The sequence below is a fragment of the Macaca fascicularis genome, chromosome 2 (genome assembly GCF_037993035.2).
Source record: "Macaca fascicularis isolate 582-1 chromosome 2, T2T-MFA8v1.1".
Lineage (NCBI taxonomy): Eukaryota > Metazoa > Chordata > Mammalia > Primates > Cercopithecidae > Macaca > Macaca fascicularis.
The window spans coordinates 120,633,322-120,646,662 of record NC_088376.1 but is presented as its reverse complement, the minus strand read 5'-3'; the positions used below and the strand labels follow the sequence as shown (position 1 = coordinate 120,646,662).

The 13,341-nt window shown below is 42.3% G+C and overlaps 1 protein-coding gene across 10 annotated transcripts in view; it reads right to left on the bottom strand.

The window, feature by feature from the left end:
* PDE12 (phosphodiesterase 12) overlaps positions 1-13,073 on the bottom strand; it is a 90,327-nt gene extending 77,254 nt beyond the window's left edge. For 5 of the 10 annotated variants that reach the window (XM_074032553.1, XM_065540818.2, XM_065540812.1 and 2 more), the window contains exons 1-2: positions 11,660-13,073; positions 9,291-9,369 (exon numbers count right to left, since the gene is read on the bottom strand). In XM_074032553.1, the coding sequence (XP_073888654.1) occupies positions 9,291-9,369; positions 11,660-12,967 (1,387 nt within the window). In that variant the 5' untranslated portion in view covers positions 12,968-13,073. Of the gene's footprint in view, positions 1-303; positions 586-3,873; positions 3,997-6,629; positions 9,117-9,290; positions 9,370-11,659 lie in introns of those variants that run through there. The other 5 variants (XR_012431288.1, XM_065540815.2, XM_065540811.1 and 2 more) reach the window with 4 other exon arrangements.
* Positions 13,074-13,341: the final 268 nt, after the last annotated feature.

Here is a 13,341-nt window from a genome sequence, read left to right as displayed (position 1 = left end):
GCAAACTGCTTGCATATTTTATGTACTGTGAACAGTAATACAGATCCCACTGGTAGGTTACTAATTGTATAAAGTGGAGATATGGGTTGTTTTCATGTGTATAACAGCATGGGGAACACTATTAAAAACTTAGAAGTCAGATCAAGAGTAAAAGGAGGGACTGGCATAGTGGCTCACGCCTGTAATCCTAGCACTTTGGGAGGTTGAGGCAGAAGGGTCACTTGAGACCAGGAGTTGAGAAAAGCTTTGGCAATGTAGTAAGACCCTGTTTCCCCTGTTTCTACTTAAAAAACTAAAAACAAAACAGGCCGGGCGCAGTGGCTCAAGCCTGTAATCCCAGCACTTTGGGAGGCCGAGACGGGCGGATCACGAGGTCAGGAGATCGAGACCATCCTGGCTAACACAGTGAAACCCCGTCTCTACTAAAAAATACAAAAAACTAGCCGGGCGAGGTGGCGGGCGCCTGTAGTCCCAGCTACTCGGGAGGCTGAGGCAGGAGAATGGCGTAGACCCGGGAGGCGGAGCTTGCAGTGAGCTGAGATCCGGCCACTGCACTCCAGCCTGGGCGGCAGAGCGAGACTCCGTCTCAAAAAAAAAAAAAAAAAAAAAAAAAAAGAAAGTGACTTCTAACTTGTTATTGAAAATAATTGCTTTACTTTTTTTTTTTTTTTTTTTTTGAGATGGAGTCTCACTCTATCACCCAGGCTGGAGTGCAATGGTGTGATCTCGGCTCACTGCAACCTCCGCCTCCCGGGTTCATGTGATTCTCCTGCTTCAGCCTCCTGGGTAGCTGGGATTACAGGTACAAACCACCATGTCCAGCTAATTTTTGGTATTTTTAGTAGAGACGGGGTTTCACCATGTTGGCCAGGCTAATCTTGAACTCCTGACCTCAGGTAGGATTACAGGTGTGAGCCACCACATCCAGCCAAGTGCTTTTCAATGGAGAAAAACTGGAGAGAAAACAAGTGCTTGTACCTTCTGGTAGCTTGTACTTCTGGATGTTTCAATAATGTAAATATTGGTTATCAGCTTTGGTAGAATTAGTATGAAAACTAGATTGAATAACAATAGTCTGTAAGTTCATTACCTGAGGATCCAACAGGGAAAATATATTTCTACTAATATATACATGTGACCTTGCATTCATGGGCCACTATTGGAAGGCTGCTTGGCTGCTGCTGTTTCTTACTATGCTACTTTTAGAGGACTATCCCTTTATCTTAAACGGTTAAATTCTAATAAGATTGTGAGAAATGAATAGCAAAAGTGCTTATCTAGACACAGGCAAAGAAAAATTAAGGTAGCTCTACTATTGGATCCCTGCCAGTATGGCTTCATGTGTTAGAGGGCAGCGGAGTTAGGTTCCTTCCTGACCTTGTCATTTTTCTATATTGTTCAAATGATACGTTTTCATTTTTTTTTTTTTTTTTTTGACACGGAGTCGTGCTCTGTCACCCAGGCTGGAGTGCAGTGGCACAATCTCAGCTCACTGCAACCTCTGCCTCCGGATTAGCTGGGACTACAGGCGTGTACCACCACAGCCAGCTATTGTTTTTGTATTTTTAGTAGAGATGGGGGTTCACCATGTGGCCAGGCTCGTTTCAAACTCCTGACCTCAAGTGATCTGCCCGCCTTGGCCTCCCAAAGTGCTAGGATTACAGGCATGAGCCACTGTGCCCGGCCACATTTTCAATTTTATTGGGCATGTAAGTACTTGGTGTTGGACAGCTTACCCCTGCTTTCTGGGAACTCACCAGATTTTGGTCACAGTGTTTTTTTTTTTTTTAGGCTGGGAACTAAAGGGATGTATGAAGCACAGACTAAGAAAGATTTGCCTCCTGGATGGCCCTGAAAAGGCAAGGGATGATGGATTATTATGTATTTTTTAAGGAGGGGTGGCTAAACAACAAATAACATTTTAAAGTGGGCAAAGTATTTCAAAAGACATTTCTCCAGAGAGATATATAGATGGCCAACGAGCACAGGAAAAGATGCTTAACATCATTAACCATCATGGAAATGCAAATCAAAACCACAGTAAGATGCCACTTGACACTAGGATGCCTATAATCAAAAAGATTTATAAAGTGTTGATGAGGATGGAGGGAAATTGGAACCCTCATATTGCTGATGGGAACGCAAAATAGTGCAACTGCTTTCAGTAATAGTTTGGCAGTTCCTCAAAAGGTTATCATAGGACCCAACAATTCCACTCCTTCTGTGTGCCCAAGAGAAACAAAAACACATATTCACTCAAAAACTTGTAAACAAATGTTTATGGCAGCATTATTCATAGAAGCCAGGAAGTGGAAGCAATTCAAATGTCTGTCAACTAATGAATGGACAAATGTGGTATGCCCATAAGATGGAACATTCATCATAAAAACAAACTCCTGAACCTTAAAAACATCCTACGTAAGAGGCCAGTCACAAAAGACTACATAAATTATATGATTCAATTTATATGAAATATCCAGAATAGGCAAATCCACAGAAACAGCTTAAGTTGCTGCCAGGAGCTAGGGGGAATAGGGAGTGACTGCCAAGTGAGTATGCAGCTTCTTTTGGGAGCCAGTCCTTGTCAACTGAGTTGATATGCAGTGACAAAAAGCTCTTAAGGAGAATGGGATTATGTGACATGAGCCACTGCGCTGGCCTGATTCCATTATTTATAATAGAATTATTAAAAATTCTACAGCTTGGACAGAAATACCCTTTCTTGGTTTAAGATACCCAAAACATTATACTTAACCCAGCTTTTCTGAGGAAGGCCACTGTTTATTTCTAACTGATTTTATCTTTGGATGTACCATTTTTCCAAACTATTCCACAGGGGATATAAGAATTATATGCAATAAATCCTTTTATTATTTTATTGTATTTTATTTTTTTGAGACAGAGTCCCGCTTTGTTGCCAGGCTGGAGTGCAGTGGCACAATCTTGGCTCACTGCAACCTCTGCAAGCGATTCTCCTGCCTCAGCCTCCCCAAGTAGCTGGGACTACAGGTGCGCACCACCATGCCCAGCTAATTTTTGTATTTTTAGTAGAGATGGGGTTTCACCATGTTGGCCAGGATGGTCTCGATCTGACCTCGTGATCCACCCACCTCAGCCTCTCAGAGTGCTGGGATTACAGGCATGAGCCACCACACCCAGCACAATAAATCCTTTTAAAAGTGTGTATATCACATCTTAGAATAACTGAGGGAGTACAATTGGAATGTTTGTAACACAAATAAATGCTTGATGTGATGGATACTCAATTTACTCTATCAAAAGAAATATGTCCCACATAAATATATGCATCTACTATGTGCCCATGTTTTTAAAAATTGCTAAATATGTTCTTTTCTGGAGAAAAAATTTGTTTTTAATTATTTTAGAAAAGGGCTAAGTGTGGTGGCTCACACCTATAGTCCCAGTACTTTGGGAGGCTGAAGCAGGAGAGTCATTTGAGCCCAGGAGTTTAAGACCAGTCTGGGCAACATAGAGAGACGCCCATCTCTACAAACAATTTAAAAAATTAGCCAGGCATGGTGGCATGCACCTGTAGTCTCAGTTATTCAGGAGGCTGAGGTGGGAGGATCACTTAAGCCCTGGAGTTTGACGCTGCAGTGAGCTATGATCATGCCACTGTGTTCCAGCCTGGGCAACAGGCTTTAATAAGACTCTGTCTTATTAAAAAATATATATATATGTGCTGACTGGGTGGGGTGGCTCATGTCTGTAATATCAGCACTTTGGGAGGCCGAGGTGGGTGGATTGCTTGAACTCAGAAGTTCAAGACCAGCCTGGGCAACGTGGTGAAACCATTTTTTTTTTTTTTGTCTGCAAAATATACAAAAATTAGCCAGGTGTTGTGGTGCGTACCTGTAGTCCCAGCTATTTGGGGAGGCCATGGTGGGAGGATTGCATAAGGCCAGGAGGTGGAGGTTGCAGTGATCCGTGATGGCACCACTGCCCTCCAGCCTGGGTGACAAAGCCAGACCCTGTCTCAAAAAAGAAAAGAAAAAAAAAATGTTTATATTATCCAGTATAAGAAAGCCAACTAAATAAAGCCTATCCAATTCCCCTACTGAACCATCCTCAATATATAAGGAACACAAATGGTATGAAACTAGCACAAATGCAACCTAGGAATACTTCAATACACTAAAAAAAAAAGTACGTCAACACTTCATGATAACATCATTAAAGTGAATTACTGGGCAAAATGGACTGTTACATAAATGCTTTGACATACAATCAATACATAAATTGGACAGAAGATGGAGATGAATAATTCAGTTTTCTGTGAAATTTTGGAAGGAAATTTTAAATTATGAATAAAAATCTAACACTGACAATATGAACATGTATTTTTGACAACCCAGAGTTTACTAGCATAGCAGATAAGTGAACAGATTTAGTATGTTTAAGATTATTTTGCCATTTATATATAAAATTAAAATTTAGACCGGGTACCATGGCTCATGCCTGTAATCCCAGCACTTTGAGAGGCTGAGGCAGGCAGATCACCTGAGGTTAGGAGTTCAAGACCAGCCTGGCCAATATTGTGAAACCCTGTCTCTACTAAAAATACAAAAATTACAAGCAGTACTGTATGGTTATTTTGAAGTTAGTGCTAAGAAAAAAAAAATCAAGTTAATACAGCTCTAGTATTTTCAACATTTAAAAAAGTACTTTAGCATAAAGTGAGAACACAGAACTTATATATTACCCATGTCAGTTAGAGCTGTTAAAAATTGTCCTCCCTACCCCCTACAAAATGAAATCTAGAGTGGTTTTTTGGAGACAGGGTCTTGCTCTGTCACCCAGGCTGGAGTGCAGTGGCACCTTGATCATAGCTCACTGCAGGCTTGACCTCATGGGCTCAAGTGATCCTCTGGCCTCAGCCTCCTGAACAGCTGGGACTACAGGCATGTACCACCATGCCTGGCTAACTTCAGTTTTTGCAGATATAGGGTCTCACAATGTTGTCAAGGCTTGTCTTGAACTCCTCAGCTCAAGTGATCCTCCTGCCTCAGCCTCCCAAAATGTTGGGATTACAGTCATGAGCCACTATGCCTGTCCCTCTATACAGTGTTGCCTTCCCATACTATATTAAAGCAAATTATTAAAATTCTCAAAACATTGAAATAGTTTTTATTGGTGTTTAGAAAATTCATTTTCAGGGCAGGGGGAGGGATAGCATTAGGAGAAATACCTAATGTAAATGACGAGTTAATGCATGCAGCAAACCAACATGGCACATGTATACCTATGTAATAATCCTGCACATTGGGCACATGTACCCTAGAACTTAAAGTATCATTTAAAAAAAAAAAAGAAAGAAAATTAGTTTTCAGGTATGAAAGGTTGGGCTTGTAATTTCAACTACTTGGGAGGCTGAGGCAGGAGGATCACTTGAGCCCAAGAGTTTGAGGCTGTAGTAAGTTATGACTGCACCCCTGCACTCCAGCCTGGGTAGCAGTAAGACTCTATTTCTTAAAAAAATTATGCTGAGAATATTTTCTGAGGTGTCACATGGGTCTTGTGATAAACTAATAATGCAAACTTTTATTTTTCATTATATATAAATATTGGATTTATCCCAACCAAACTAGTTTGCAGGGAACCCTCTGCCTTTATTTCACGGCTGGAGAATGACATACAAAAGATGCCAATTTCTACCGTAAGAACTTTCCACAGTAGCGTTCTTTGGACCTTCTCTCCCTTGTGTTAGGCTCCTCAGAAATCTATCTCAGACTGAAACTAGCACATTCTGATGGGATCATAGCTTAGTACTCAGAAAAGTCACCACTCAGTGAAATTCTTGAAATTTTGAAACAACTGATTTTAGCATTCAGAATTTCAAAAAGAACATACAGCCAGAAACGATTGTTCACTAATGAATTATGATTATTGGCAGACACATGTGCTGTAGCGGCAACTGTGTAAGAGTTCATTTTAACAGAATAATATGTTCTGAAATACTCTTTTATAATCAATATAAAATTTTAGAATGTTAATTCCTATAGCAAGAACTTGTGACATTATAAAATGTGGTTTACCATAGAAAGTCACTAGATTTCCCATGTTTTCTTAAAATTAAATGTACTAAAAAATCCAAATGTAATAGAAAAATGCAATCACACAGGTGCTTTAAACATATTTCTGAATAACACTGCCTTCTAACTCGTGAGTACAAAGAAATGTGTATGCTATTTATACATTTTCTTAGTGTTCTCTACCTTTGGACTCCAATCATTTTAACCTATCTGTATATTGGAGATTTGATCAGAGTGTATGGCACTTCACAATAACATTCCATGTCCTAATAATCTGAAATGCCTGTATACAATCTGAGTATATTGTTTAGTCAGAAAATATCAAAATTAAGGATATAGGACATGGAATGTCTGTTAAGTGCTGAGTTTTCTGACTACAGTTTAGCCAGTGCTAATGTGGAACCTGTATGCTTTTTTCATGGGCATGTTTGAATTTTTTCTTTCAAAATGTATCTCAACTTTTTGATGTCACACTTTGTTTTCTCCCAAGTCACTCTAAGGGTTCTATCAACATCTTTGTTTGAAAGCAGACCAAAAATGTATTTTTAAAATGAAAAAAAAATTCACAAGAGAATCAAGTTTTGGTTTTAATCTATTATTTACATATTTGTAAACTGCTGTTAAAATGCTATCAAAAATGTTATTTAGGAAGGCACAATTTGGTAGCATCAATTTTTTATTTATAGTTTTTTCTAAACAAGATCCCAAGAAACTTCCACTTTAATTTTTCCCTTGGAGTACTTAAAGTACTTCAAGGTTCAATGTCAAGTGCAGATAAAACCCCGTCATTTTCAAACTTACTAAGAGTTAACAATACATTTGATAGTGAGCAGAATATGAAAGTACAGATATTACCAAAAGAGGAAAATTTTATGATACTGGGTTCAGAGATTAAAGAATTTGAAACAAGGGCTTTCATGACTGGGGAAAATCAAAGCTTTTCTTGAAGGGGTGGTCTTTTAATACTCGAGCTATTAATTAAATGCAGAAATGAGATAACATAGTTATCCTGAACATCAAAAAAGCAACAGCTAATACAGCTAATGCATTATAAATAATGTGTTTGATAATTGGATTAGTAAAGCCTGGTTACCACTCTAGGCTAGACACTAATCAGTATAACCATTTGTAGTTTCTAATTTTAAAAAGTTTGGCTTCATATTTAAATTTCCTTTTACTATATATATATTACATATATACACACTGTTGTCTGTAACTCAAACTATAATGCTTGTCTATAAAAAGAATAGGTTTTTTATTTCAGAGATGCTTAAAAGTCCCACTACTCACCCTTTTTCTTGTTTATAAAAACCAACAATTTTGAAATTACTTCTAGCGTAGAAATGCTCAATGATTCACCCAAAATTTCAAGCCCATATCATTAGGTAGTTTCTCATAAATGAATATATTGTGCTGTATTTTCTAATATCATATGGTCAAATACCCTGTTCATTTATGAATATTTTTCATGGGCAAGAGTAACTAAAGACAATAGGATCAAGTTGGATATGTTGCTACTGACTTTGAATACTAAATTGTGCTTGCATCCTAAAAATTAAAATGAGCTGCAGTAAGAATTAGAATATAAACTGTGTTCATTTGTTCCATACACTAAAAACTAAAATCCTAAAAATAAGAATGAAAATACCTTACTTGTTCATTGAGAAATGAAAGATGAGAAGCAATAACAATTGGTGACGATTTATTTTTATCTTTTGTTAAAGCTCTGAAATTGTAGTAAATCACTAACTAAATTGAGGTAGAGGTAGACCCTAATGTTACTCCTTCCATGTGTCAAGTCTCTCCACCTTAGGTCTCTAAGGTCACCTGTAACTTAAGTCTCTCACCCTTAACTTACATACATTTTCCCTCTTAGTACATAAGCATGATTCATTTTGGAATGTGTTGTCATGAAAGAAAAATTAAGATCATTCAAATGGTACTTTAAAAATTCTGAACTACTAGCTAAAAAAATTCTCTTATAAAAATATACACAAGGGCCAGGCTCGGTGGCTCACGCCTGTAATCCCAACACTTTGGGAGGCCGGGACGGGTGGATCACCTGAGGTCAGGAGTTCGAGACCAGCCTGGCCAACGTGGCGAAACCCCATCTCTACTAAAAATACAAAAATTAGCCAGATGTGTTGGCGCATGCCTGTAATCCCAGCTACTTGGGCGGCTGAGGCAGGAGAATCGCTTGAACCCAGGGGGCGGAGGTTGCAGTGAGCCGAGATCACGCCATTGCACTCCAATCTGGACAACAAGAGCAAAACTCTGTCTCAAAAAAAAAAAACAAAAAACAAAACCAAACAAAAAACCACGATAATTCAATCTTCTTTTTCTGAGAGTCTTAAATTGGAGAAAAATAATATAATTTTCTATCTTGCTAGTAATAAATATATTTGTTTCTCCTCCAAGTGTAGAGGAAAACGAGGAAAGAGAAGCTGTATGATGCAAACATTATCAACAGTTTCATTAATGAAGACATCGGGAACATAACTAGGAGGGTTGAACATTTTACCATTCCTCTTTGAAGGTTACATATAAGCTTTGATTCATATTAAATTTTCTGCTAAAATAACTACTTCCTTTTCAGACTTCAATTCCATTAAACACACATCTATTTCCATTTTAAATCACATACAAGTGCTATGTGATCAGAGGGATGGGAAACACTAGGTAAGGCCTGGTGGGTGGTAACTTCTTCATGACTAGGTAATGGAATCACCTGTTCAACCTCTAAAGCATTTAAGTCAATGAAAATGTAATCTAGACATCCATGAAAGCCACCAACATAATTTGTGTAAGCAGGTTCACCACAAGCACTTTTCAGCTTGAAGAAATGCGTAAGAGACATGTTGCATCTTTCCTCCTCCCCATTGGAAGCCCAGTCTTCATGATCCTCTGGAATGCTGCCATTGATGACAAAATGATACATTCCTGTTGATGGTGTACTATTAAAGTCCCCACAAAATATAACTGGTATGCCAGGATACAGATCACATGAAACATGTCTAATGTGAGCCAAGGCTACTGCCATTTGAATGAGGCGAATATACCCACCTATGAATATAAAAAACATTAATGTAAGTATTTTTTAAAGTTGTCTTTAAGTTAAAACGGAAAAACTACACAAATTACAATTTCTGGGTGACATTCAAGATATATATTTGTGTAAAACAGCTTTAAACAACCTTAAGCGCGTTTAAGTCACTTGTGATACCAAATAAAACCTACCTTTAGGATGCCAGTAAAGATGGGTATTAGCAACACATATCCTTTTAGAAGAGTCCTTTGTAGACTGAAGAACTGAAACCTAAAATAAACGGAAAGTGCCAAGAGTTCAGTTGGCATTTGCAAATCTCCTGAATGTTTTTGTTCGTTTGGTTGGTTTTTTTTTTTTTTTTTTTTGAGATGGAGTCTCACTCTGTCAACCAGGCTGGAGTGCAGTGGTGTGATCTCGGCTCACTGCAACCTTCGCCTTCCGGGTTCAAGCGATTCCCCTGCCTCAGCCTCCCGAGTAGCTGGGACTACAGGCGCCTGCCACCGCGCCTGGCTAATTGTTTTGTATTTTTAGTAGTGACGGGGTTTCACCGTGTTAGCCAGGATGATCTCGATCTCCTGACCTCGTGATCCGCCTGCCTTGGCCTCCCAAAGTGCTGGGATTACAGGCATAAGCCACCACGCCCCACCTGTTTTTATCTAAGACTATATGGCGAACTAACGTTTTCTTCCATCTCCTTCCCGTGATTAACTAGGACTGCAATCATGAAATCCGACTTGTTATTTAAGTTTCAGGATCTACATGACTAGGTTCAGTGTAACATGTTTTAATAATAGTCCAATATAGGCCGGGCGCGGTGGCTCACGCCTGTAATCCCAGCACTTTGGGAGGCTGAGGCGGGCGGATCACGAGGTCAGGAGATCGAGACCATCCTGGCTACCATGGTGAAACCCCAAACCCTGTCTCTATAAAAAAAATTAGCCGGGCGTGGTGGCAGTCCCCTGTAGTCCCAGCTACCCGGGAGGCTGAGGCAGGAGAATCGCTTGAACCCGGGAGGGAGAAGTTGCAGTGAGCCGAGATCGCGCCACCGTACTCCAGCCTAGGTGACAAAAACTCTGTCTCAAAATAGTAATAATAATAATAATAGTCCAATATATAAAGCTAGTAATATAAACAATACATTTTACATGACAACACTTTGACTGGAGAAAGTGTTTTCAAGCGTAAGCACAGGCTTTGGAGTCAGGCAGACCTGCGTTTGAATACTCATTTTACCATTTATAGCAATGTGACCTGCGTTTGAATACTCATTTTACCATTTATAGCAATGTGACCTGCAGAAAGATGCTTTTCTAGCCACTTTCTTTTTCTTTTTTTTTTTTTTTGCGACGGAGTCTCGCTCTGTCTCCCAGGCTGGAGTGCAGTGGCCAGATCTCAGCTCATTGCAGGCTCCGCCTCCGGGGTTTACGCCATTCTCCTGCCTCAGCCTCCCAAGTAGCTGGGACTATAGGCGCTCGCCACCTCGCCCGGCTAGTTTTTTGTATTTTTTAGTAGAGACGGGGTTTCACCGTGTTAGCCAGGATGGTCTCGATTTCCTGACCTCGTGATCCGCCCGTCTCGGCCTCCCAAAGTGCTGGGATTACAGGCTTGAGCCCCCGCGCCCGGCTCTAGCCACTTTCGTACTGGTAATCACTGACAATACCATCCACCTCATGGACTGTTGTGTGAAGTCAATTAAATGATCTTATATGGTGCATGAAACACCTTAGGTGCTCAAAAAATGGTAGATGCTCTTCTTGCTATGAACAAAATCAATTACTTAAAAACTTTAACACACAAATGACATCTATAAAATGGGAACAGGTGAATTACTGTGAAGATTCAATGAGCCTATGATTTAAAAACTAGTTTATATTTATGGAGCACTTCAAAACACACCACGCTCTTAAATTTTAAGTACTTTAAAATGTGCCAGAACAGTGCTTGGCAAGTAGTAAAAAAACATTAGCTACTATTGTTCTTGCATTTAGCATGTGTCCCTCTCGCTAGATTGTAAGCACTGTAAAAGTCCCTGCTTGTCTTGTTCAAGGCAACCTGCAGTGTGGCAAGCACACGAGAGTGTTCAAAAAATATCTGCTGAGGCCGGGCGTGGTGGCTCACGCCTGTAATCCCAGCACTTTGGGAGGCCGAGGTGGGCGGATCACAAGGTCAGGAGATCGAGACCATGGTGAAACCCCGTCTCTACTAAAAATAGAAAAAATTAGCCGGGCGCAGGGGCGGGCGCCTGTAGTCCCAGCTACTCGGGAGGCTGAGGCAGGAGAATGGCGTGAACCCGGGAGGCGGAGCTTGCAGTGAGCCGAGATTGCGCCACTGCACTCCAGCCTGGGCGACAGAGCGAGACTCCGTCTCAAAAAAAAAAAAAAAAAAAAAAAAATCTGCTGAATGAATGAAGAGTAAACTTTGTGCTAAAGATACCAGGGCAAACACACCTTTCAACAGTATCTGGATACTTTCGTCGCAGTTTTAACCCCCACCTCATTCCTTGCCTTCCTGGCCCCTAAAAGTGGGACAGTATGTGAAGAGATGGGCGGAGCTACTTTACCTGAAGAACAGAAGATCTCTGGAGCACCTTCTCCTGCGCTGATGGGTACAAAACTAGTTTCTCCAGCAGTTCTTTGTGAAGTGGGTCGGATTCGAGGGCTTCGTAGAATGAAATGTCATGCTGGCTAAGAAGGCTGAATTTAGACTTTCGGTAGAAAGTGGCCAGGCCTTCGTGCTGCTTGATTCGAAACACCCCCTCGAGCCCAAAGGCCTCTAGGGCGGGTACCAAGCTGTCAGAAAACACTGCGCGGTCAACCTCCTGCAAACAGATGACATCGGCGTTGTAGCCGGTAAGTTCCTTCTGGATAAGGTTCTGGCGGTAGTCGAGCTCCAGGGCGTAGGGGGCACAGTATGGGTACAGGACCGTTCGCGAGAACTCAGTCTGCGCGTACGTGTCTGCCAGGATGTTGTAAGAGACAGTGCGGATGAGAGCGTCCTCCGTCACCTTCTTCGTGTAGAGATGCCGGTGGTCAAAAGTGCAGGTGCCAGGACCAGCCTCTACCACACACACACTTTCCAACTCCCGGCTGGGCCCAAAGCGCTGCCCATCGCCTGGGGTGCAATGAAGCTTGAGCCTTAGCCCGATGTCGGCATTGGACGGGGTGTAGACACGCTCCTCCACCTCAGTCTCAGTCCAAGAAGAAGAAGGTGAGGAGGAAGACAATGACGACGGGACACCGACCTCGGGCTCCGCCGCTCCGGGCTTGGCTTCCTTATACCAGCGGAAAAGGGAGCTGGCGGGATCCCCAAATTCAAGGCTGAGTTTGGGGCACACAGGGAACCCAGCCATGATGTAGCGCGGCAACTGCAGTTCCGTGAAGGCGGGCGGGTTGCGCTCCACCTTGTACTTAACATCGCCGATCTGCAGCACCGCACCGTCTTGCCAGGCATCCACGTTGAGCACGTCCTCAGCCACTGCCTCTTCCCGGTAGTACAGCTTTACCACGGGCTCGCAGGCCACAGCCGGCTCAGGCCCCGGCCCTGAACAGGCCGCACCGCCGCTCGCATTTGGCCGGCTCTTCCTGCTCTTCTTGGCGGCGGCCGCCTTAGCGTGACCCTTTAGGGCATTGGTAGCGATGCGGCTGAGGACTCGACCCAGCGGCTCGCTCTGGTCGCGCTGCATGTTCTTGTGGCTGCCATCAGCCAAAGCGAATGACAGGCTCAGTTTGGGTTCCGAGGGTACACAGCGCACTACAGCGCGCTCCATCGCTCCCGCCGCTGTCTGGCTCTGCGCTTCAGCCGGGCTCAGCTTCTCCAGCGCCGTCCGGATCACCCGAAGCGCGGCGCGGGCGCCTGGGAGCCTCCACATGAACCTGGTGGCCTAGCGGTCGACGAGACCCGCGGCCGATCAGCGGCCTACTGTCAGGTGGAGCTGAGGAGCAGAGGCCGCCGGCTTTGACTCATTCAGACCTCGCGACTTCCGGCTAGCGAACAGAGAGAATGAAGTGCTTCCGCCTCGCACTTTCGCCAGGCGCGTGGGCACTCATGTTTCTAATTGTCTGAAGATTAATTTTTATCTACAAGATAGGTCAGAATTATAGGGAAGTGAAGAAAATATAAAGGTATCAGAGGAAAATACTAGATTCCACGGTTTTGTCGAAAGTGCATGCTAGTGACGGTAGGGCATGCCCTCCAAGCCGGAAGTGGATGGGGCGGTGTCACGTGTTCCGCTTTGCTAGATGA